This window comes from Mus musculus, chromosome 3, assembly GCF_000001635.26.
Source record: "Mus musculus strain C57BL/6J chromosome 3, GRCm38.p6 C57BL/6J".
Taxonomy (NCBI): domain Eukaryota; kingdom Metazoa; phylum Chordata; class Mammalia; order Rodentia; family Muridae; genus Mus; species Mus musculus.
In genome coordinates, this window is record NC_000069.6 from 95,522,648 (window position 1) to 95,547,449 (window position 24,802).

The 24,802-nt window shown below is 45.3% G+C and overlaps 1 protein-coding gene, 1 long non-coding RNA gene and 1 pseudogene across 4 annotated transcripts in view; 2 read left to right on the plus strand and 1 right to left on the minus strand.

The window, feature by feature from the left end:
- Positions 1 to 563: 563 nt before the first annotated feature.
- Gm40096 lies at positions 564 to 1,852 on the minus strand. Its single transcript, XR_867467.1, has 3 exons — positions 1,745 to 1,852; positions 1,480 to 1,567; positions 564 to 600 (listed from the first exon to the last, which is right to left on the minus strand). It is a non-coding gene; the product is annotated as a predicted gene, 40096 (long non-coding RNA).
- A 2,286-nt stretch (positions 1,853 to 4,138) lies between these two features.
- The window catches only part of Ctss (cathepsin S), a 29,620-nt gene continuing 8,956 nt past the window's right edge, over positions 4,139 to 24,802 (plus strand). Inside the window, exons 1-6 of one of the 3 annotated variants that reach the window (NM_001267695.2) lie at positions 4,139 to 4,278; positions 6,787 to 6,913; positions 16,074 to 16,196; positions 20,366 to 20,515; positions 22,686 to 22,916; positions 24,149 to 24,314. In NM_001267695.2, coding sequence (NP_001254624.2) covers positions 4,253 to 4,278; positions 6,787 to 6,913; positions 16,074 to 16,196; positions 20,366 to 20,515; positions 22,686 to 22,916; positions 24,149 to 24,314 — 823 coding nt within the window. In that variant the 5' untranslated portion in view covers positions 4,139 to 4,252. Of the gene's footprint in view, positions 4,279 to 6,786; positions 6,914 to 16,073; positions 16,197 to 20,067; positions 20,155 to 20,365; positions 20,516 to 22,685; positions 22,917 to 24,148; positions 24,315 to 24,802 lie in introns of those variants that run through there. The other 2 variants (NM_021281.3, XM_006500975.3) reach the window with 2 other exon arrangements.
- Hmgb1-ps5 (high mobility group box 1, pseudogene 5) lies at positions 7,765 to 8,392 on the plus strand (annotated as a pseudogene).

The following is a 24,802-nucleotide window of genomic DNA, read 5'->3' on the forward strand; positions in this document are numbered from 1 at the left end:
AAGGGTCATTTGACACTCCCCCTGGGCCGCTCTAAGGGACTCAGTGTCCTCTCCTGGCCCCAACATAGGCACAGGAGCACTGTGTATCTATTTAAACCACACACAAATAAATAAAATAATTTTGATCATGAGGAAAAACATGATCAAAATGTATGAAAATTTTTTTCCCAATTTTTTTCCCTCTTCCTTCATCAGCCGGGTCTCATGTGCCCAAGCTGGTCCTCAACTCATCGTGTAGCCAAGTATGATCTTGAATCCCTGATCCTCCTGCCTCTACCTCCCAAAGAGTAAAATTATAGACACGTGTCACTAGACCCTATTTTACATTTTTTAAATCTCGGTAGACATCATCTTTTTTGCGTTTTTGTTAACTTGACACAGGCTAGAGTCATTTTGGAAGAGGAGACCTCAACTGAGATGATGCCTGCCGCAGCCTGACGCCTAGGTCTGCATCTTCATGGATGATGGATTGGGAGGACTCAGCCCACGGTGGGCAGGGCCCCCCTGGGCTGGTGGTCCTGGGTACGATAAGAAGGCAAGCTGAGCAAGCCAGTAAGCAGTGTTCCTCAATGGCCTCGATCAGCTCCTGCTTCCAGGTTCCTGCCAAGGCATCCCTCAGTCATGGACTGTGCTGTGGAACCATAAGCTGAAATACACCCTCCCCTCCCAAGTTGCTTTTGGCCATAGTATAGTGTTTTATCCCAGGAGTAGAAACCCTAGACAGTGCTCATTTCACACCGAGGAAAATGACCCATGTATGTTTGGGTGTGCAAGTGCATATAGAGGGAACCAAAGCTAAAAGCACCCCCCTCCACACACACACACACACACACACACACACACACACACACACACACACACAAAGAAGGGATGAAATCAGATCTGTAGGGCTCAGACAGTGAAGTGTGTACCTCACCAGCCCCAGGAACTGGGATGGGACCACAGAAACCAAGTAAACACTCTGGGCATATCATGCCCTCACAATCCCATGCTCAAGGGCAAGCAGTGGTATTCTGGGGCTCCCTGGCCAGTGGTCTAGCCTTACTGGTGAGAGCCATACAGTGAGAGACAGTGTTTCTATGGCAAGCACTGGAGGTTGTCCATGGACCTCCGTACACATACTCACACATGCACCCCTGCACACACACACACACACACACACACACACACACAAGAGCAAAACACCCAGACACAGAACAGAAGAACGGAGACAGTGTGCTGTGGTTTCTGTGGATTTCACAAATATCTTCCCCTGGTATTTCCTGTCTGTAGTCTGAGAGCAGTGCTTTCCTGGTCTGCCTCTGTGACCCTGTTCTTTTTTTTTCTGATGTCAGCACTTCTGTGAATATCATTACCGGATCCATCTATTTGAATACTACAGCTTCCTTAAAAATTGCAGAAAGGGGTCTGGAGAGATGACTCGGCCCCCAAGCACTGGCTACTCTTCTAGAGGACCCAGGTTCGATACCCAGTACTCACATGGAAGCTCACATGTGTCTGTTACTCCGTTCTAGATCTGAAGTCCTCTCTGACCTCTTTGGGCACTGCACACACATGGACAAAACACCTAGATGCATAAAATAAAAATAAAGCTTTACTTTTAAAAGAAAATTGCAGAAGGCTTTCAGAATCTTTGAGTCAATTCAGTCAATCATAGAGACAATTGTGTAACTGTGAACTTGTTATCCAAGCCACCCAAGGAAGGCTGCTCACGCCATGACGTTGGCACGGACACTGTAATTACCACAGATGGTTCTAGGGACCCATGCTAGCAACGCTGCTCCTGCTGCTGCTGCTGCTCCTGCTGCTCCTGCTGCTGCTCCTGCTGCTGCTGCTGCTGCTCCTGCTGCTGCTGCTGCTGCTGCTCCTGCTGCTGCTCCTGCTGCTGCTGCTGCTCCTGCTGCTCCTGCTGCTCCTGCTGCTCCTGCTGCTCCTGCTGCTGCTGCTGCTCCTGCTGCTGCTGCTGCTCCTGCTGCTCCTGCTGCTGCTGCTGCTGCTCCTGCTGCTCCTGCTGCTCCTGCTGCTGCTGCTGCTCCTGTCCCTGCTGCTGCTGCTGCTCCTGCTGCTCCTGCTGCTCCTGCTGCTGCTCCTGCTGCTCCTGCTGCTGCTCCTGCTGCTGCTCCTGCTGCTGCTGCTGCTGCTGCTGCTCCTGCTGCTCCTGCTGGTGCACAACTCCACTGCAGTTCTCAGCGAGAGGGATTTCATGGGCCTAGTTCCTCACAGGCTGATTCCAAGAATGAAGTCTTGTTTACAGGTGTGCCTGATGGGCAAAGTCTAAGTTGTATAAGTCTGGGCGTTAGACATACTCAACCTGGAGGAGTGAACTTTGTAATGTGAGAAATTCTCCAGATGGAGACATGAAGATCAGCAATTCATGACCAGATTCTGCTACATAGCATGGTCAAGAAAAGTCTGGACTACAGGGGACCCCATCTGAAAAAAAAAAAGGGGGGTGGGGGGCAGGAAAGATGGCGGTGATAGGAGCATGCGCAGCTCCTGCACCACGCTTCCGTTCCCAAGACCCACATCAGGAGGGTAATAGACACCTATAACTTCATCCAGGGGATCTGATGCACCCTTCTGGCCTCCAAAGACATCTGGACTCATGTGAACAACCACACAGAGACATCCACACATACATAATTAAAAGAAAAATAAAGCTCTCAAAAAGAAAAAAATATGTGTATTTTAAAACATGGTGGTCAGGTTAGATGTCATCATGGTTTGTGCTTGTATTTCTTTATCATATCTCTTTTTAAAATATACACATGAGGGTGTACAAGATGGGTTAGCAGGCAAAGGTACTTGCCACCACGCCTGAATTCTGTCCCTAGCAGCATGACACTGGTTCCCCCCCCCCCGACACACACACAATAATTGTAAAAATAGATAAACACTTGAAACATTTTCATATGAAACATATTACACATGAGATCTAGGAATTATTTCGAAATAATCTGGGAAATGGGAGCATAAATGAAACAAGTTGGCAGTTCCAGGAGATTATTGAAACAGGAGTTCCTCACCTCACTGCCTTCTTGTTTTGTATTTTGAGGACAAGGTTTTATGTAACCCAGGCTGGCCTGAGACTAGCACTATACCTGGCCAGATGTTCTATTTCAGCATTTTAAATTTTCAGTAAAAAAAAAAAATCAGTATAAGCAAAGTAAAAACAAACAAACAAACAAAGAAAAAAACCAATGGAGAACTGTGAGAAGGCAGGCGGAGTGTACGGCACCACCAGAGACTGCTAGCCAGAACAGTAAAAACAGGCCCTGCAGATCACCAAGAAAACCGATAAATACACTAGAAACATGAGCAAAATAATTGAAAATGCAATCCTCAGAAAACTCAGTGGTCAAAAACATGGGAGAGATGCCCATTTTCATTGGTGATTAATAAAGATTCAGGTTTAAAAACCAATAGTTCATTTTACCCCAGCTGTGCCTAGAAGACCACAGTGGCAGTTGGGTGTATATCCTGGTGTGAGTAAGTGTGTGTGTAACTGTATATGTGTGCATGTGGGTATAACTGTGTGATAACTGTGCTGTATATGTATAACTATGTGTGAGATTAACTGTGAATATGTGCATAATAACCATATGTATGGATGAATGTATGTGTATAACTGTGTGTGAATATGTGAGATAACCATGTGTGTATAATTGTATGTTTGTGAGAGATAACTATGTGATAGAACTGTGTGTATAAGTGTATGTGTATAACTCTGTGTGTGTGTGTGTGTGTGTGTGTGTGTGTGTTAAGATCCTTTGAACTAAAACAAAGGAACTGATGAGTGAGTATTAGACACAATAAGTCATACATGACTTGTGTTAAAGGATAAGACAGGGCTTCCTAGGGAATCATGTAGCAACCTGAGATTTGAGGCGCCTGATCCAAATGTCTTTATAACTAAATGTTTCCATCTCAGAACCGATGTGAATAAAATGGACCACCAAAATGACACAGGGTTGGAGGAAAACTTTGTCCTGTTCTCTGCTGAGGTCATTCTATTGATGGCCTCTACCATGGAGCCCTCTGGGCAGCTCATTACACACAAACTGTCCCAAGGTGAGAAGGAGAGGGCGGAGGCAGCTGTTCTCATAAGTCTTTAAATGAAACCGAAATGAAAGTTCACTTCCTCATTGTGGATGCTTCATGTGACAAGCTCCGATTTCTTTTTAGAGTCATTTCAAGCAGCCTCCTGCTGCCAGGGACATCTTTGGAGTGAGCACCACACTTCAGGATGACCATGAGGGCTCCTGGCCACGCTGCCATGTATGTACTGTCTGCTTCTTTTGTTTTCTTCATATATGGCCTTAAACATGCTCTATCTTTTCATCAGTCAGGCCGCTGGGATTTTAAATCTTTGCTTTCAGGAAGTAAGCTGAAAACAAAAATCATGCCGCCCATTCGCCTCTTGTTTTTCTGATTAGGGAGAGTCTGTTTGAGAGATTCTTGTTGGCTTAACTGTGTGATAACTGTGTTGTATGTGGATGCGGTGAGATTTAAACCTGGGCTCCTGTGAAGCATGAGCTGAAGGCTCACACCATTTAAAAAATTCAGTTTCAGCCGAGGAGTGGCGCTTCACCCCTTTAATCCCAGCACTCCGAAGGCAGAGGCAGGCAGATCTCTGAGTTTGAGGCCAGCTACAGCCAGGGATACACAGAGAAACACTATCTCAAAAAACTAAAATAATAATAACAACAACAAAAACAATAATAATAAATCCAGTTTCAGGCAACTACTGAATTTCTGTTAAATATAGGAACGGAGCGGGCATCAGCTGTGTTTTTTAGAGGCTGGGCCTCACCTCTTAAATTTGGCGGCCTTAGAACTCGATATGAAGACCAGGCTGGCCTCAAACTTACAGTGCTCCTCCTGCCTCACCTCTGCCTCCTGAGTGCTGGGATCACAAGCGTGGGCCACCACACCTGGTGAGAAGCCTGTTTGGGGTATCTCCTCTGAAACAGATATTTGATTTGTTGGGGAGAAATGTGAAAAAGGAAAATAACCCAAGGGTGTACAAATCTAAGAGCTGGGTTGTCCTTTAGCTTCTCTGAAGGCGAGCACGGTTATTTGAGAGAGAAGGTTGAGCTGCTTGGTTGTTTGTATTACTTTGGTGTTCACGCTCAGGCCAAGGGTCTCACCCATACTAGACGAGTGTCAGACGTGGCGCTGCATCCCCAGCCTTCTCTGTGTTGCCTGGACAGGCCTGGAACTCCCTGTTGACAGTCCTCCTGCGTTGGCTTCTGAAGATGGGACTATAGGTATCCACCATTGTACCTGGCTTAGTTTTGAAATTAAATTTTAACCAATTTAAGAGAGGAGAGTAACTATACATATTAATGAGGTGCTATGTAGTGTTGCCATACACCCCCCACCCCACCCACCCACACACTATGTTGTGGTGATTTAATTTTTTTATTATTTTTGGTTTTTCGAGACAGGGTTTCTCTGTGCAGTCCTGGCTGTCCTGGCGCTCACTCTGTAGACCAGGCTGGCCTCAAACTCAGAAATCCACCTGCCTCTGCCTCCCAAGTGATGGGATTTCAGGGATGTGCCACCACTGCCCGGCCAGTGATTTAAATATTGAAATGGCCACTTAAGATAGACACATGTCCTCATTAGAAGGGTTTCTTTAAGAAAGGAGGAAGGGGGGCTGGAAAGATGTCTCAACAGTTAATAGCACTGTTTGCTCTTCCAGAAGTCCTGAATTCAATCCCCAATGACTACGTAGTGGCTCACAACCATCTATAATGTGATCTGATGCTCTCTTCTGTCATGCAGGTGTGCATACAGATAGAGCACTCATATACATAAAATAAAAATAAGTAAGTAAATAAATAAATAAGAAAGAAGGAAAAGGGAAGGAGAAGTCTCCTTAAGTAGATTCGTGAGAAAATCCTGGAGAGTCCTGATTTTAACTTTGTAACTATGTTTGTTTGGAAATTTTCTTTTATTTTTTTAAGTTTTATGTGCATGGGTGTTTTGCCAGTGTGTGTGTGTGTGTGTGTGTGTGTGTGTGTGTGTGTGCACCAAATACATGCAGTGCCCATGGAAACTAGGAGAGAGAGTAACAACTTTCTCTGGAACCAAAGCCACAGAAAGTTGGTGGCTGCAGTATGAGGTCTGAGACTCCAACCCAGGTCCTCTGGAAGAGCAGCCTCTTAACCACTGAGCCATCTCTCCAGCCCCACTTGGAAATTTTCTGGAAATTATTATTATTATTATTATTATTATTATTATTATTATTATTATTATTATTATTATTATTTCAGATAGCATCTGTCTACATAGCCCTAGCTGTTGTCCTGGAACTCACTATGTAGACCAGGCTAGCCCGTGAACTCTCAGAGATCCACCTGCCTCCTGAGTTCTGGGATTAAAAGCATATGCTATTGCCCAGCTGAAGAGCCCTTCTTAAAGTATTAAAAGTACTACTATAGTATTTTAGACATGATTCCCTCTTCATCCTGGACATTCCAGGAAGTTACCTGTATCACTAACTTACAGGGCTCTGTTCCTTTCTTTTGAGAAGACTTTTGAGGACCCATGGCAACATCCATGGTAGTAGTGCACACCTGTACCTGTAATCTCAGCATTTGGGATTTGGAGTCAGGCAGATTGCTACAAGTTCAAGGGTAGCCTGGGCTGTGTGGTGAGGTCCAGAACAGCCTGGGCTACAGAGCGACATATCTTTATAAATACAAACAAACAAAAGAGAACTATGGATCAAAATACACACAGATAATGGTTATGCTTCTTCTGTGTCCTTCCTTTAAGCAGAAGATGGCTGTTTTGGATGCCCCTGGTGTGCTCTGTGGCAATGGAGCAACTGCAGAGAGACCCTACCCTGGACTACCATTGGGATCTCTGGAAGAAAACCCATGAGAAAGAATACAAGGATAAGGTAGATGATTGCCACCCGAGCAGTGTGCTTTTGCTCAGCGCCCTGTTTTCCCCATCCCCAGATGACATTTGAAAAAGTGGTATTTTCTAGATGTATTGTGTACTTATTTCTGGCCAGATATTGCTTTGAGTAGAAACAAGGCACATTCTTGTTGCTATGGAGCTCATGTTACCGTGACAGTGTTACAGTGCTGATGGTGATGGACAATGAGAACAGATAAAGCAAGACATGGGTGATGTGGTGACCTGGAAGACAGTGGTGATGCATCCTACCAAGGATGCGGTGGGAGGGCGAAGGAAAGGCCAGCAAATAAGGCAACATTAGAGCCGAGGACTGATAGAAAGGGCAATAAACAAAATGGGTGGAAGGGAGGGACCGTCCTGGGCCAAGAAACACATTCAGGACTGAGGAAAGACCACATTAGGCACATTTGAGGAACAGAAACCCTTGGCTGTGGAAGAGGCATAGTGGGTAAAGTACTGGCCATAGATACGAGGAACTGAGCTCAGGCCTCTGACGCCCATGTGGGTACAGTAGCATGTCTTCCTAACTTAAGGTGGAGAAACCATGTGAGCCATCCAGCCTGGCACATGCAGGGCCAGAGATTGCATTTCAAAGTGTGGAAGGGAGTTCCACCTAAACACTGCTCACATCAGTATTCACACTAATTCACATACACACACGAGCACACACATGCACACCAGAGAGAGAAATAAAAATAGACATTTAAAAAATGTTATGTGGACACAGCCATTGCAGTACATTGAGCTCCATAGAGACAGCGCCGGGGCAAGTGCGAGCCGGACGGGCACTGGGTGACTCTGTGCCTCGCGGAGGAAAATCAAGTAAACATGGGCAAAGGAGATCCTAAGAAGCCGAGAAGCAAAATGTCCTCATATGCATTCTTTGTGCAAACTTGCCGGGAGGAGCACAAGAAAAAGCACCCGGATGCTTCTGTCAACTTCTCAGAGTTCTCCAAGAAGTGCTCAGAGAGGTGGAAGACCATGTCTGCTAAAGAAAAGGGGAAATTTGAAGACATGGCAAAGGCTGACAAGGCTCGTTATGAAAGAGAAATGAAAACCTACATCCCCCCAAAGGGGAGACCAAAAAGAAGTTCAAGGACCCCAATGCACCCAAGAGGCCTCCTTCAGCCTTCTTCTTGTTCTGTTCTGAGTACCACCCCAAAATCAAAGGCGAGCATCCTGGCTTATCCATTGGTGATGTTGCAAAGAAACTAGGAGAGATGTGGAACAACACTGCAGCAGATGACAAGCAGCCCTATGAGAAGAAAGCTGCCAAGCTGAAGGAGAAGTATGAGAAGGATATTGCTGCCTACAGAGCTAAAGGAAAACCTGATGCATCGAAAAAGGGGGTGGTCAAGGCTGAGAGAGCAAGAAAAAGAAGGAAGAGGAAGATGAGGAGGAGGAGGAAGAGGAGGAAGAAGAGGAGGAAGATGAAGAAGAAGAAGAAGATGATGATGAATAAGTTGGTTCTAGGGCAGTTTTTTTTTTCTTGTCTATAAAGCATTTAACCCCCCTGTACACAACTCACTCCTTTTAAAGAAAAAATTTGAAAAAAAAAATGTTATGTGGATGAGTGTTTTACCTTCATGTATGTCTGTGTGCCATGTGTGCAGTACCTTCTAATGACAGAAGAGGGTGTCAGATCCCCTGGAACTGGACTGACAGCTGAGCTGTCAAGTGGGTGCTGGGAGTCAAACCTGAATCCTCTGTAAGAGCAACCAGGGCTCTTACCTTCTGAGCTATTCCTCCAGCCCAGTCCCTTCTCCCCATTTATTCATTTTGTTATGTGTATTAGTGATTTGCCTGCATGTACGTAGGTGCACTACATGCCTTCAGGCCTCCAACCCCACACCTGGAGGTCAGAAGAGGCCATTAGATCCCGTAGACTGAAGTTATGAGTGGTTGTAAACTACCATGTGGATGCTGTGAACCAAACCTGGGTCCTCTGCAAGAGCAACAAGTGCTCTGAACCACTGAGTCAAACTCTCCAGCTCCCATAAAAAATAAACTTTTATTTTATTTTTAAGCATGTGTCTGTACACGCATGTGAGTGTGGGACCTGGAGGCTAGGCCCTCAACAGTGGTGCTGAGCTGACTGATCTGGGAGCTGGGACCACACTTGTGTCCTCTGGCAGAAGAGCAAGTGCTGTAAGCATGACCCTTCTCTCACTTGCATAAGTAATATTTATAAAACGCACTGCAGGCTCTGGCCCACAGAAGTGCTTCAAGATAGGATTTTGGCTGTTTGGTTAGTTGGTTGGATTTTTTTTCCAGACAGAGTTTCTTTATATGACAGCCTTGGCTGTCCTGGAACTATCCCTGTAGACCAGGCTGGCCTTAAACTCACAGAGCTCCCCACCTCTGCCTCCTGAGTGCTGTGACTAGAGGTGTGAGCACCATGCCTGGGTAGGTGGCTTTCTTAGTTCTCTTTTCGACTTCGTTCTGAGGCTTTATTTCAAAGTATGCTTGTTGCTTGATCTTGAAACGTTAACCATAACTTCAAACCAGTAGGTCCTATAACTATACAATATTTTTTTCCAAATTAACAAATGAAATTGAAATACACAGTAGCTTATCATTAGTCCTAAGTACCACGGTGTACAGCAGACTGGCCACTGCAGCTCACTCCTGCCTGAGACTCAGGCCCTTCGATCTCCACCTTCCAATCACTCTTCCTCCAGCCTCTGCCTATGTCTACAAGTATGGCTTTTGTATTTTATTATTTAATCTATTAATTAATTATTAATTAATTGGCTCTGTGGATGGAATCTTTGTGCTATACCCTGGGTGAATTAGATATTGGTAAAAATATCAATGAAATCCTGTAGCTAAGTGTCCTTCTATGCCTGGGTTATTCAGTGTACTACGGTCAGGTTCACCTGTCTTGTTCTGTATGACAGAACCTCTCTTTTTAAAAGGCTCAATGGCATTAGATTGTGTATACATACCATACTTTCTTTGTCTCTTTGTCTTATAAGACTCATCAGTTGATTCTGTATCTTCATCATTGGGCATGGGGCTGCAGTAAACACAGGACAGCAGGAATCTCTCCCGTGTCTTGATTTCGTTTCATTTAGATGTATATCCAGAATGGGGTGGGCCGCTAGACCACATGGGAGGTTTGGTTTTAGGAGATTAGGTTATCTGTGTTACATTTATTTGCTTGTTTATGATTGTGAATTCTGTGTGCATGTGTTTGCATGCGTGCCCATGTGGAGTGTGTGTGTGTCTGACTACCACTAAACCAATTCTTCTTATTTATTTATTTATTTATTTATTTATTTGTGTATGTTGTGTATAATTTTGTCTATATCTTGTTGTGTTCCCAGTTGGATGTAGACACACACCCTCCAAGGAGCTATTTTGGATCCCTGGATGAAACACACACACACACACACTAGCTTATTTTAAATGTGCTTTTTAGCTCAACACTGGGCCTTCTAAGCCTCCTGCGGCTATCGTGCCCTTATCTTCAATCCCAGCTCAACACCTGTAAATCTGCCCTCAGCTTAGTTGCTCAGTTACCTTCTGTGAAGCCCATTGGGCACTGTTTTCCCTTTCTGCCGACATATTCTCCTGTAGCTGTGCGTCTGTCCGGCTTCCCTCCCACCCCCCACCAATATCTCCATTCTCCTCTTCCTCTCTCCTCCTGCATGTCCTGTCTCTTTCTTTCTGCCTAGTCTTTGGCACTGGCATCTTTATCGATAGAGCAAAAAACAATTGGGGTCGAGGACCTCCAGTGTCGGTAACACATATGCCCGATCAAAGCTTCAGAAAAACTCCCCTACGAGTATTTATGGCATATGTCAGTGTATGTGCGTGTGAGTATGCACAGGCATATGTGGGTACCAGCAGAGGCCAGAAGAGAGCATTGCATTCTGTGCATCTATAAGCAGTAGCCAGCACCCAGTGTCAGCTGGGAACTGAACTGGGTCCATTGAAAGAGCAGTAAGTGCTCTTAATTCCTGAGCCATCTCTCAAACCCAGGTTCTTTTTTTTTTTTTTCCTAAAAAAAAAAAAAAAAAAAAAAAAAACTTTGCCCGCTGAGCCATGTCACCTCCTGTTTTTAATTCTTCAATCAATAGTGAGTGATTCTTTTATACCGTTTAAGGATCCAGTTATACTTCTGCATATGAATCAAGACTCCCACACTGTTAGAGCAGGGAGATTATTCTTTCCGTTTCTGTGTTTTTGGCATCTTTGCTAAAAATCAACTGGCCATAAACGCCTGTTTGTTTCTGGGTTCTCCGTTGTACACTCTTGGGCCTGTGGTGCCTTTTGAGATGAGGTGCGTGATACCTTCGCTTTTGTTTATATTGCTCAAGATTTGTTGGAAGTTGGAGGTTACGTACCTCCACATAAAGTTTCTAGATTGTTCTGGGTTCATGAAAAACTCTATTGGAATTTTGACAGGAATTACACTAAGTCTCTAAATTGTTTTTGAGTAGTTGGTCTGTTTCACTGATCTAATTCTTCCAATCTCTGGATATAAGCAGTATATCACTCTGAATTTCTTTTGCCACAGTTTTACAGTTTTTAGCATATGGCTGCCTCTGCAGACTTGCACGTTCTGTGTCTATGGATTCAACAAGCGATGGATTGAAAATATTCTTTGTAGCAGGGCACGGTAGCACAAACCTGTAATCCCAAATACTCAGGAGGTGGGGACAGAAGAATCAGGAGTTCTAGATTATGCTTTGCTATGTAGTGAGTTAGTGAGTTTGAGGCAAACGTAGGGAGCATCAGACCCTGTCTCAAAAAGGGGGCCTGGCAATATGGGTCAGCTGGTGAAGACACTTGCCACCAGGCCTGATGGTGTGAGCTAGATCACCAGATCTCATGGTGGAAAGAGAGAAACAACTCCACAGGGTTGTCCTCTGACCTCCACCCATGTGCTATAGGCATACACACGTGTACGTACACATACACGCACACGCGCACACACACATGTATACAAGCACACACCACTAAATGCTAAAGATTAAACAAAACAAACACAGCTTACCTAAACACAGTAGATGTTAAAAAATTGCATCTGAGTGTATCTGTGTGTATCTATGGGTGTACATGAATGCAGGCATCTGAGAAGGGGAGGAGAGGGCATGGAATCCCCTGGAGCCAGTGTTAGAGGTGTGTAGAGTTACATCAGCCCCATCAGTGCTGGCACAGAACATGCGTCATCTGCGAGAGCAGTGTGTGCTGCTTTTAACCTCTGAGCTCTCTCTCTCTCTCCAGCCACATAGACTGGACTGGTTTTTTTCCCTTAACATCTACACAACACAATATAGCAAGCATATTATATTATATAAATAGTCTAAAAATAAATTGAAGTATATGTGTATTTATGCATGTAGGTAGGTAAATTATATAAAAATACTTGAATTTTTGTTGATTTTTGGAGACAGGGCATTACTGTATATCTTTTGTGAATTATTTTATTTTTATTTTATGCATATGAGTGTTTTTAGCATGTATGGCTCTGTACAATGTGCATGTGGTGCCCAGAGAGACCAGAAGAGGGCACTGGATCCCCTAGAATTGGAGTTACAAATGGTTGTGGGTACTGGGAATAGAACCTGGTTCCTCTGGAAGATCAGTCAGCGCTCTTAACCACTGAGCCATCTCTCCAGCCCCCTCAATGTGTATCTTAAGCTGGTGTAATATTCACTGTGAAGTCCAGGATGACTGTGAACTCTCAGACATCCTCCTGCTTCACCTCCTGAGTGTGAGCCATTACATTCAGCTTACAGCACTTAAGGATTTTGAGCACTCAAGGATGTTTGCATTCTTGGGAAACCTGGGGTCTAATCCTTCACAGTTTCCTCTTGGGAAGCCTGGGGTCCAATCCCTCACAGTTTCCTCACAGACAGTTGCCCTTAGTCTTCAGTTCCTCCACAGAATTTCTTTTTTAAAGATTTATTTATTTTATGTATATGAGTACACTGTCACTGTCTTCAGACACATACCAGAAGAGGGCATCAGATCCCATTACCGAAGGTTGTGAGCCACCATGTGGTTGCTGGAAATTGAACTTTGGACCTCTGGAAGAGCAGTCAGTGCTCTTAACCTCTGAGCCATCTCTCCAGCCCAAAATTTATTTTTTCAAGTATTTTTTATGCATGTGAGTGGGTCCTGTGAATATAAAGCTAGGTTCTCCTGCTTCAGCAACAAGCATTTAGTGACTGAGCCATCTCCCCAGCTCATGAACACAACTTTTAACAAGTATCCTACCTCTAAATTAACTTATTTTTCCTTTCCTTCAGTTTATTTAGATTTCTTTTTTCTTTTACTTTTTTTTTTTTTTTTTTTTTGGTTTTCCGAGACAGGGTTTCTCTGTGTAGCCCTGGCTGTCCTGGAACTCACTCTGTAGATCAGGCTGGCCTCGAACTCAGAAATCTGCTTGCCTCTTCCTCCCAAGTACTGAGATTAAAGGTGTGCACAACCACTGCCCAGCTTAGATTTACTTTTTCTTATCCCACTTTCTTCCTCTAGAGTTTGAGATGTGTTCATCGTGGGCCCACTCTGTCCATCACTAGGAAAATTACAAAACTTGTGCACAGGGAGCAGGGCTCTGTCCAGACTGAAGAGGGCACATGTTGCTGACTACTCACTAGGCCTTTGATCCAGTCTGGTTTTGTTGAGCTTGAAAGGTTTCAGCTACTAATGGAGGCGCTGAGTATATTGTGTGTATTATATTCTGTGTAAGTGGATCTCTGAGAGGACAAGAAAATCAATAGTCAGCATCATAATTAATTCTACATAATATTAAGATAGCAGAGCCCAAATGATTGTCTTCAGCCAGGCATGGTAGCACACAGCTGTAATACTAGCACTTGGCAGGTAGAGGCAGAGGCACAAGAGAGAGCCATTCACAGTAAATATAAGGCCAGCCTCAGCTACATGGAACCTTTCATTAACTAAAAATCAAAAACTAAAACAAGAGAGAAAGAAAAAGCAACCATACCAGTGTAAACTAAAATATATTGGAATTGCTCAACAAAGTCATTGAATCAACAGTGGTTTTTTAAAACAAAGTTTGTAAGTATGTTTGTGTGCCTGAATGTGTTGCATCATTCGCATGCAGGAGCCTGTGAAGGTCAGAAGAGACATTGGATCCCCAGGGACTAGAGTCACAAACAGTTGTGGTGAGCTACCGTGTGGGGGTACTGGGAGCCCCCTGTAAGAGTAGAGGTCATTCTTAACCACTGAGCCACCCTCCAGCCCTAAATCAAATCATCTTGAAAATAGCACTGAGACATCCGCTCAGAAGTCACCGTACAGAAACAAAATGGAGAAGACTGTACGCAAGCAAAAGCTGGAGACTGGGGAGTCCAAGTGGCCCAGAGCATGTGAAGAAGAAGGTTAGACGGAATGGTGAAGAAATAACACACCAAAAGATGCTGCTGGGAATTTTCAGTTGTAGAACTCTTCCCTCATCATCAAATCAAAACGAAGGAAAAACATGTAAAAAAAAAACCCATATCCAGACACACATGAGGAAGCCGCAAGACTTTTAAGAAAAAAAAAGAAAAAGAAAAATCTACAAAAGCTCGTGAGCACAGTTAAGAACAGAGGTACCAGATCCTGGTGCAGTAAAATAGCCATATAATCCTAGCACACAGTAGGAGGCATAGGAGGGTACAGACAGTTGCCAGCTTGAGCTACACAGCAAGTCTGAGGCAACCTGGACAACCTGGGCAAGACAAGGGATCAGCAGCGGGCAGCGGCGGCGGCGGGGGCGGTGGCGGCGGCAGCAGCAGCAGCAGTGGCAGCGGCGGCGGAGGAGGTTTTCGAGGTGCAGTCTGTCATATCAGCACTCAGGTGGGGGAAGTGGAAGGAACGTGACTTCAAGGGCAGCCCGAACTATGTGAGAATCTGTCTCAAAATCAAAATAAAAGTCTGAAGTGTTATAGTTAAAATTCTGATTTGCCGTAATGGTGTGCTGGTTAGTCTTCTGTCAAATTGACACAAACTACAGTCATTGGAGAGATGGGAGCCTCAACTGAGAAAATGCCTCCATAAGATTAGACTGCAGGCAAGCACATAGTGCATTTTCTTAATTAGTGATTGATTGGGGGGAAAGGGGCTAGTGCACTGTGGGTGGTGCCATCCCTGGACTGTAGTTCTGGGCTCTATAAGAACAAGCCACGAGGAGCAAGCAAGTAAGCACCACCCCTCCACGGCCTCTGCACCAGCTCCTGCCTCCAGGTTCCTGCCCTGTTTGAGTTCCTGTCCTGACTTTCCCTTCAGTGATGGACAGTGCTCTGAAAGCTCAAATCAATAAACCCTTTCCTTCCCAGGTTGTTTGGTCATGGTGTTTCATCATAGAAATAGATGCCCTAAAAGAGGACAAATGAGTATCAGAGAAAAATTTAAAACAACAACAACAACCTCAAATAGCCAGAGAAGCAGAAATGTATAGACAGATGAGTTGATTTTCAGGAATGGGAAAGAATCTTATGGATATCTATACAGTTAGGTGTGAGGAGTATGCAGGAGCCGAGTAAGGGGGATTGCTAGGAGTTTGAAGCCAGCCTGAGCTACAGTGTGAGTTATTAGGATAGCTAAGGCTACATAACAAGACTATGTCTTTGAAAGAAAGAAGGAAAGAGAGAAGGGAAGAGAGAGAGAGAGAGAGAGAAAGATAAAAGTCTAGAAAGAGTAGAGCTTATTGCCTATAAGGGCATGCATCAAACACAAGCTTCTAACATTTGGAGATCTAAGAATCAAATTTACAACAAAGAAAAAAGAAAAAAAAAGAAGGAAATTCACTGTAGATATCATATATTTAATAAGTATCTAAAATTAAAAACAATAATTTGAATTAAAATGTGATTTTAGCAGTTGTTTTGCATGTATTCATTTGCCTATATGTTTTTAGACAGATCCACAGTCAGTAGGATGCTATTTGGGGTACTAGAGATGCTCAGCAGTTAATAGCACCTTCCGCTCTTCCAGAAGACTCAGGCTCAGTTCCCAACACCCACTTTGGGTGGCTCACAAACCACTCTCCCTAGCTCCATGTGATCTGATGCCTTCTTCTAGCCTCTGTGCTCACATGCTCACACATACACATATGAGGGGGGCGGGTATTAAGAACAATAAGTTCACTTGCATTCCTTTTCCTTCTGTTTCAGAATGAAGAAGAAGTACGGCGTCTCATCTGGGAAAAGAATCTGAAGTTTATAATGATTCACAATCTCGAATATTCTATGGGAATGCATACCTACCAAGTGGGCATGAACGATATGGGAGACATGGTAGGTAAACCACAAGCAATCCTTATTTCACGTGTGGGTAAGTGCCAGGCTGCATACGTAGGGCACTATCCTCTGGGCTCTGTGAAGCTTTGGCCCAGCCAGAGCGGCCAAAGAGATGCCGCTCTCCAAGGGGAATCCAGAGCAAGGCAGATTGCTGGACCTCGTCCACAGTCACTACTGTCCTGGAGTTGGTGTCGTAAGGTGGATACCAGCCAAGGTTGGAGCAATGGAGCAGGAAGTGGCTGTGGTAGGCTCAAGCACCCAACTGGTTGGGCCAGGTCGAGGTCCAGAGGGAAGCCTCAGGAGAATACGCTTCCCTGGAGTGTTACCGCCTGATCCCACAGGCGCTCTCAGGCCATCTCTGGTGAAATGGTTCATGCGCTTTACTCCTTATAGATAGGACCTTATAAACATTTTGAGGTGGGTCGAAAGGCAAATGCTTTCTATTGGCTTCATCTGAGATGTCAGGGATGCCTCATTTGCATGTAGAATGACTTATGGTGTTGTCCCTACATGACTGATTGTCACAGTACTCACAATGGGGTGTCATGGTCAGGAGTAGATTTAAACGCCTACCATTCTCAATTATGAGAGTTTCCAGGGTTCCTGAATCAGCTCGGCCTTACCAGGTTTTCTGTCTGGTGGCACAGTCCACTGCCCCACAGGCAAGTATAATTTTTGTTTCATCAAAAGTAATTTGAAGGTACACTGGGATGTCAACCACAAAACCAAAGGAAACTGCAGCTAGGGCTGGAACATGGGGCAGGGGCAGAGTACACATCTCCCATGATGCAGAGCCGTAGGCTTGATCCTTAGCACCACCTCCACCTTAACTAAGACAGGTAAGTGTGCTCACGTGCCCACAAAGCTAGAAAGCAATGGATGTCAGGGCCTAAGGATCAGTAGGCAAATTCCTTGGTTAGAGAAAGAAAGGAGCCGGGGAGATGGCTCAGAGCTCTGGCTGCTCTTACAGAGGTCCTGAGTTCTGTTCCCAGCAGCCACATAGTAGCTCACAACTGTCTGTAACTGTAATCCCATGGAGTCCTTTGGTGGTATGCAGATATAAATACAGATAAAACACCGATACACAAAAATAAATATTTTTTTAAAAGGAAAGGAAAAGAAAGGGAAGATGTGGGTCAGTCTGCGGCCTGAATCTGCCCCCTTAGCCTCATGTGATGCAAGAAGGGATTTCCTCAAGGTATCCTTTGACCACCATGTGTGCAGTGGTGTAAGCGTGCCCACATGTTAAATAAGTAAAGATAGTGAGAAAATATATTTTTAAGATTTATCTATTTATTATATGTAAGTACACCGTAGCTGTCTTCAGACACACCAGAAGAGGGAATCAGATCTCATTATGGATGGTTATGAGCCACCATATAGTTGCTGGGATTTGAACTCAGGACCTTCGGAAGAATAGTCAGTGCTCTTAACCACTGAGCCATCTCTCTAGCCCAAGAAATTCTTATTTAGTCCTACTTTGGCCAATTTCTTAAAAAAAAACAAAAAACCAAAACCAAAACCATCCCCTCTTCCCTCCCCCTTTCTCCCCCTCCCCTTCCCTCCCCCCTCTCCCCCTTCTCCCCTCCCCTCCCCTCTCCCTGGCCCCCCTCCCCTCTCCTCCTTCCTCTCCCCCTTTCTCCTCCTTCCTCTCCCCCTCCTCCCCTCCCCCCTCCCCTCCACCCCTCCCCCCTCTTTCCTGTCTCACATGGTCTCATATACCCTGGCTGGAACAGTCCATATAACTGAGAATGACCTTTTTCTCCTACCTCCACCTCCAGAATGCTGGGGATCACAGGTCTGCCCATCATATCCCACCTACCAAATCCCCTCTTTTCTGGAGATTAAATTTATAAAATAGTATTGTTCTCAATAAATTTTAGAAAGCACTTTTTAAGTCTTTATGGTAAGTAGCTATATTTGCCTAAGTGTGTATTGGGATGAGGATACGGCCTGCCTCCTTTCTTACTAGGAGCAAGTGGGAACTTGGTGCCGTGGACTCTTCTTTTGTGTGTGTTCCCAGAAAGGCCTCTGCATACTGAATGGTCTCTGCCAGTTGCATCTCCGCCCTCCTCATTGGTTTTTGGGTTCTGGTCTACACAACCAAAAATGTATAATACAGCCAATTAAGAATCACATGACTGGTTAGTTCATATTGTTGTTCCTCCTAGGGGGCTACAAACCCCTTCAGCTCCTTGAGTACTTTCTCTAGCTACTTCATTGGGGACCCTGTGCTTCACCCAATGGATAGCTGTGAACATCCACTTCGGTATTTGTCAGGCACTGGCAGAGCCTCTCAGAAGAGAGCTTTATCAGGCTCCTGTCAGCAAGCTCTTGTTGGCATCCACAATAGTGTCTGGTTTTGGTGGTTGTTTATGGGATGGATCCCCAGGTTGGGCAGTCTCTGGATGGACATTCCTTCAACCAGTACCCCTGGGACTAAACCACCAATCAAAGAAAACACATGGTAGGACTCATGGCTCTAGCTGCATATGTAGTAGAGGATGGCCTAGTCAGTCATCGATGGGAGGAGAGGCCCTTGGTCCTGTGAAGGTTTCATGCCCCAGTATAGGGGAATACCAGGGCTAGGCAGCAGGAAGTGGGTGGGTTGGTGAGCAGGGGGAGGGGGAGGGGATAGGGGATTTTCAGAGGGGAAACTAGAAAAGCGGATAACATTTGAAATGTAAATAAAGAAAATATCTAATAATAAAAAAAGAAAGAAAGAATCACATTACTTTAGAAATAAAGACAAAATCCAGGCATGGGGGGAACTGGCTAAGGCTTGCTGAGTAGGGGTGTAGAAACAGGGATATCCTGGCAGCTTGCTGGCAGCCCAGTGTAGTTCAAACTGACACAGGAGGGTCTATATACCCAGGTTTACACTGCAAACACACACACACACACACACACACACACACACACACACACACACACATATACATACATGCACATACACAGAGGCAAAAAATAAAAATTATAAGGAGAAATCAATTCTAGTGGGTTTGGAAAGGGAACATCCTTGGAAACCAACTTCTATTTAAATGTCACCGTGCCCTGTGTAGTTCTGAGGGAAAGCAGCTCCTCTTGCTTTACACATTGCTCTGTACAGAGAAACCCTGTCTCAAAAAACAAAAAGCAGCCGGGCGGTGGTGGCGCACGCCTTTAATCCCAGCACTCGGGAGCCAGAGGCAGGCGATTTTCTGAGTTCGAGGCCAGTCTGGTCTACAGAGTGAGTTCCAGGACAGCCAGGGCTACACAGAGAAACCCTGTCTCCAAAAACCAAAAAACAAAGCAAAACAAAACATTGCTTTGTAAGATTATGCCTTTCTTTCAATCAACTCTGTAACTTCTAGTTTTTACCATGTTTCTATTTCTTCTTCCTTCTGTTTAAACTATGTTGCCAATGAAAAGTTCAAGATTAAAGAGACATACTGAGCTCACCTAAGTCAGCACCCACAGTCACCTCAGACAGCACCCAGTCACCTCAGACAGCTCCCACAGTCACCTCAGACAGCTCCCACAGTCACCTCAGTCAGCACCCAGTCACCTCAGTCAACACCCAGGCACCTCAGACAGCTCCCACAGTCACCTCAGTCAACACCCAGGCACCTCAGACAGCTCCCACAGTCACCTCAGTCAACACCCAGTCACCTCAGACAGCTCCCACAGACAGGTCACTTCCCAGTCAAGTGGGTACAACTACCACTCATTTTTCTCAGTTTTAAAATATATTCACATTTATAATTCTTAGGGAGGAGAGAGAGAGAGAGAGAGAGAGAGAGAGAGAGAGAGAGAGAGAGAGAGAAATCGATGGGGCTAACCAGCAATATAGCTCACCGGGTAAAGGTGCTTGCTGCCAAGCCTGACAACCTGAGTTCAATCCCTGTGACCCAGATGATAGAAGGAGCGAACTGATTCCTGCAAGATGTTCCCCGACTTCCACATGGGAGCCATGGTACACCGGCTGTCACAAACACATGCACAAGAAAGGGAGGAAGGGAGGGAAGGAGAAAGAGAGGAAGGAAGGAATGAAGGAAGGAGGGGAGGGAGGGAGGGAGGGAGGGAGGGAGGGAGGGAGGGAGGGAGGGAGGGGAGGAAAGAGGGAGGGAGGGATGGATGGAAAATGAAAGGCTCTAAGTGAGATGTGCTGTTTACTTGCTTTTTAGACCAATGAAGAAATCTTGTGTCGGATGGGTGCTCTGAGAATTCCCCGACAGTCTCCGAAGACTGTCACTTTCAGGTCATACTCTAATCGGACATTGCCTGACACTGTGGACTGGAGAGAGAAGGGCTGCGTCACTGAGGTGAAATACCAGGTGAGTGTCACCGGCCCAGCCTCTGCATGCTGGCTGAGTGCTCTCTCCCTGTCTCGTTGCACACTCTGGAAGTGAGTCTCACTGTCTTGTTGTCACTTCCTGCCTGTTTTGTTATTCTCATCTGCCCAACTACATCCTAAGGGGTTTGTTGTTATTTGTTTTTGTTTAGTTTTACTTATGATTCATTTAGGCTTATATACATAGCCCAGGCTGGCCTCAAATTCACAATGTAACCAAACTAAGTTCCCTCCATATTTTGGATCTTAGCTATATTTTGGATCTTAGCTTCTCGTCAAATATGATGTGATTTGTACACTTAGCCTGCAAAATTCTCTCTCTCTCTCTCTCTCTCTCTCTCTCTCTCTCTCTCTCTCTCTCTCTCTCTCTCTCTCTCCCCTCCCCTGTTCTCTCTCTTTCAAGACAGGGTTTCTCTGTGTAGCCTGGAATTCACTCTGTAGACCAGACTGGCCAGATCTATGATCTGTCTACCTCTGACTCCCAGGTGCTGGGATTAAAGGCATGAGCTGCAGCCATGCTGGCTGAGAGCACTCGCTGTTCTTCCTCCAGAAAACCTAAGTTTGGTTCCCAGCACCCAGAACAAAGAACCCACAACTGCCTGTAATGCCAGCTTCAGAGAATCCAACGCCCTCTTTTGGCCTGCACATGCATGCACACATACAGATACATAAATACACAATAATAAAACAAAGCTTTCTTTTTAAAGATTCTATGATAATAATGTCTGAAAAATGTTTACCCTACGGTTAAAGCTTTTTGCATCTGGCATCATTTTGAGACAATAACACTGGAGTTTGTGGGTGCTTGTCACGAGTGTCAGTGAGCAGAGACAGGAATTAAATCTTTTTAAAACTTTTAGATTTATTTTATGCATCCATGTGTTTTGGCTGTGTGAATGTATGTACATGAGTACTCGCGCGCACGCGAGAGAGAGAGAGAGAGAGAGTGTGTGTGTGTGTGTGTGTGTGTGTGTGTGTGTGTGTGTGTGTTTGCTAGCTTGTACCACATGCATGGAATGCCTGCAGAGGTCAGAAGAGGGCATCAGAATCTTAGAACTGAAGTTACAGAAGGTTGTGAGCCACCGAGTGGATATTGGGCATCAAAACTTGGTCCTCTGCAAGAACAGCAAGTACTCTGAGCCATCTCTCCAGCCACAGGAACGGAATCTTAATTTAAGCTGTATTTTATTCTGAGAGGTGATGGCTGGAGAAGACAGTGGATGAACATTCTAGAAATCTGCCTTACATCTCATCTCTAGGCAGCAGGCTTCCTAAGGAGTGGAAATGAAAGACATCAAACACTGACGAGCCTCTGGGCATGTGATGAGTCTGTGATACTTGGGGGATAAGCCTCCTAAGCATAGCTCCTCATTACCTCTCAGGTAGCTGGTTTGCCTCTTTTCCAGGCCACTGAGCCTTGCAGTCCTCATGTGGTGTCACCTGGTACACATAGCATTGACTCTGAACAGCAAACCATTCGCAGTGTGTCCTGGCTGTGCTGTTTGCAATCTGTTTGCACAGGTGCCTTTCTTTAACATGAGGTGCAATGTGCCCTTAGAACACAGCCTAGGAAAGTGCCTCGCTCTGTCCCTCCTGTCTGGCTCAATTGGCCCTGAGTTATTCTGTCTCTCAAAAATCACTTTCCGGGGCTGGCAAGATGGCTCAGGGGGTCCCATGTGAGGACAGGGGAGAGGAGAGAGAAAAGGAGAGTGAAGGACAGGTAACCAAAATGAATGGATTATATAGGGAGGAAGGGCAACTGGGGAAGGGCAGCCCAGTGCCTGGGCTGGGGGAAGTTTAGGGTAGGGGCAGGGTATGTGAGCCATACCCTGTAATGGTTAGGGACTGAGGGATGCTGGGAGAACCTTGTGGCCAGGCCCGCTTTGGTATGTTAAGTAGACACCTCATGGCTGTTTGAGCCCTAAGCTGCTTCTGGCATCTTCCCTTTAGGGGAAGGTGGTTGGGACTTTGTATATGTTCAATGTGCACCATCCCCACCAGGGCACATCCTCGCCTGGAGAAATGTCTGCCTTCCAATGGTCTGAGAGAGAAGGAGCCCTCAGTGGGGCAGGCAGCTCTTCCTGGCAGAGCTGGAGTTGTCTTCTGCCCTGCGGAAGCCATACTGATCCCGGACGGATTCTTCTCTGTTTTAGGGTTCTTGTGGTGCCTGCTGGGCTTTCAGTGCTGTGGGGGCCCTTGAAGGGCAGCTGAAGCTGAAAACGGGGAAGCTGATATCCCTCAGTGCTCAGAACCTGGTGGACTGCTCAAATGAAGAAAAGTATGGGAATAAAGGCTGTGGAGGCGGCTACATGACCGAAGCTTTCCAGTACATCATTGATAATGGGGGCATAGAGGCAGACGCTTCCTATCCCTACAAAGCCACGGTGCGTCACGTTCGTCCCCTGACTTCGTTCCTCCCCACTGCTACACTGCCACCACCAAAGCACTGACCCCTTCTAGAGCCCTATCAGCTGCTCCTCCATGTCAAGAATTCTCTTTGAAATACAGTGACCCTCTTAATCTTCCCGTGGGGTTTAGGGTTGCTGTTGTTAGTTACAGAGTCTCGGGCTGGTCTCGAACTCACTACGTAGCTGGGGAGGTTCTGAAGTCCTGTTCTTCCTGCCTTACCTTCCAAATGTTGAATTATAGAGGCTTTTGTCGCCACTCCCTACACAGAAAATATTTTCAAACAAGCACGTGCCATTCATGTTTAAATACAGGCTTAAAGAAACCTTTTCAGACCCTAAACCTCAATGCCCAGTGATATTTCCAGGTGATCTACTAGTTCATTCTCCCACTTAAAAGGCTCAATAATGTTATCCCCTTTACCACCAGATTTCTTATTTTCTTTTTAAACAAATTTTGTTAAGTAACATAAGCAAAAAAAAAAAAGTCACACAAGGGCTGACAAGATGGCTCAGTATGTAAGGGCCCTTGTGGTCAAGCTTGACGACCTGAGTTTAATCACCTATCCCAGAGAGACTACCACGTCTCATAAGTCATCCTCTGACCTCCACACTCATGTGAGTAAATGCAATAAACTCACACTTTAAGTAATTATCACTGGACAACAACCTACCTTAAGCAGTTTTGCTTTGGTTTATTTCTTTCAGCTTCTTTTTCTGTTATGATTTGTAGGAGGAAACACTGTTACATATTCAACAAACATCCACCTGTAACTTCTGGGTTTGTTTGTTTCATCTTTTGCTTTTGAGACACAGTCACACTATATAACTGTAGGTGGCCTGGAATCACTATGTAGATCAGACTGACCTTGAACTCTCAGAGATTCACCTGCCTCTGCCTTCCCAGTGCTGTCTCTTGGGTGCTGTCTCACAGCTGCAGATGGCCCAGGGCTTGGCTTATAAACCCAGGCCACCTTGTCCAGCTTGAGTCAGTGTTTACAAACAGTAAAACCCAGAACAAAAGAAGAAAGACAGGTTGGGACAGAGGGACAGAGAAAGGGACAGAGGGTCAGAGGACAGGGGGCGGGGGACGTCATAGTCAGTTGAAAAGGGTGAAGTAGTGGGGGCTGGGGGTGAAGGGACAGGGGTGGGGATATCATATTTGAAATCCGGGAAGTTGAAGTAGACTTTATGGTTGGATTTTTTTGTAGGATGAAAAGTGTCACTATAACTCAAAAAATCGAGCTGCCACGTGTTCAAGGTACATTCAGCTCCCGTTTGGTGACGAGGATGCCCTGAAAGAAGCAGTGGCCACTAAAGGGCCTGTCTCTGTGGGCATCGACGCCAGCCATTCCTCCTTCTTCTTCTACAAAAGCGGTAAAGATGAGGCATCAGCCTCTTATTTGCTACCCTTAATATAGGCTGAGCATCTGGAACCTTGTTCTAACTGGTGAATCCTACTGGTCAAGACTGATTAGCATGACTGCATTAAGCTCCTTGTATACCCAGCTCTTTTCATCCACACAGTAACTAATTTACACACAAATCCTCCATGCAAAAGTTAATCTGCCTTGAGTCTGGAGAGCTGACTCAGTGGCTAAGAACATTTGTGGTTACAAAGGATCCAGGTTTGATTTCCAGCTCCCACATGGAGGCTCACCACCTCCTCAGGCACCAGGCAGGCTTGTGATGTACATCCAGGCAAAACACTACCTCACATAAAATAATAAAGATAAATCTAAAAACAAAATTAAAGGGGGGAAAAAGTTAACCTGCCTAAGTCACTCAGCCAAAGTGGTGGAACAAGGGTTAAATCCATGAGATTGAAAACCATGTTACCAGCTACAAAATCCACATAGGATTAT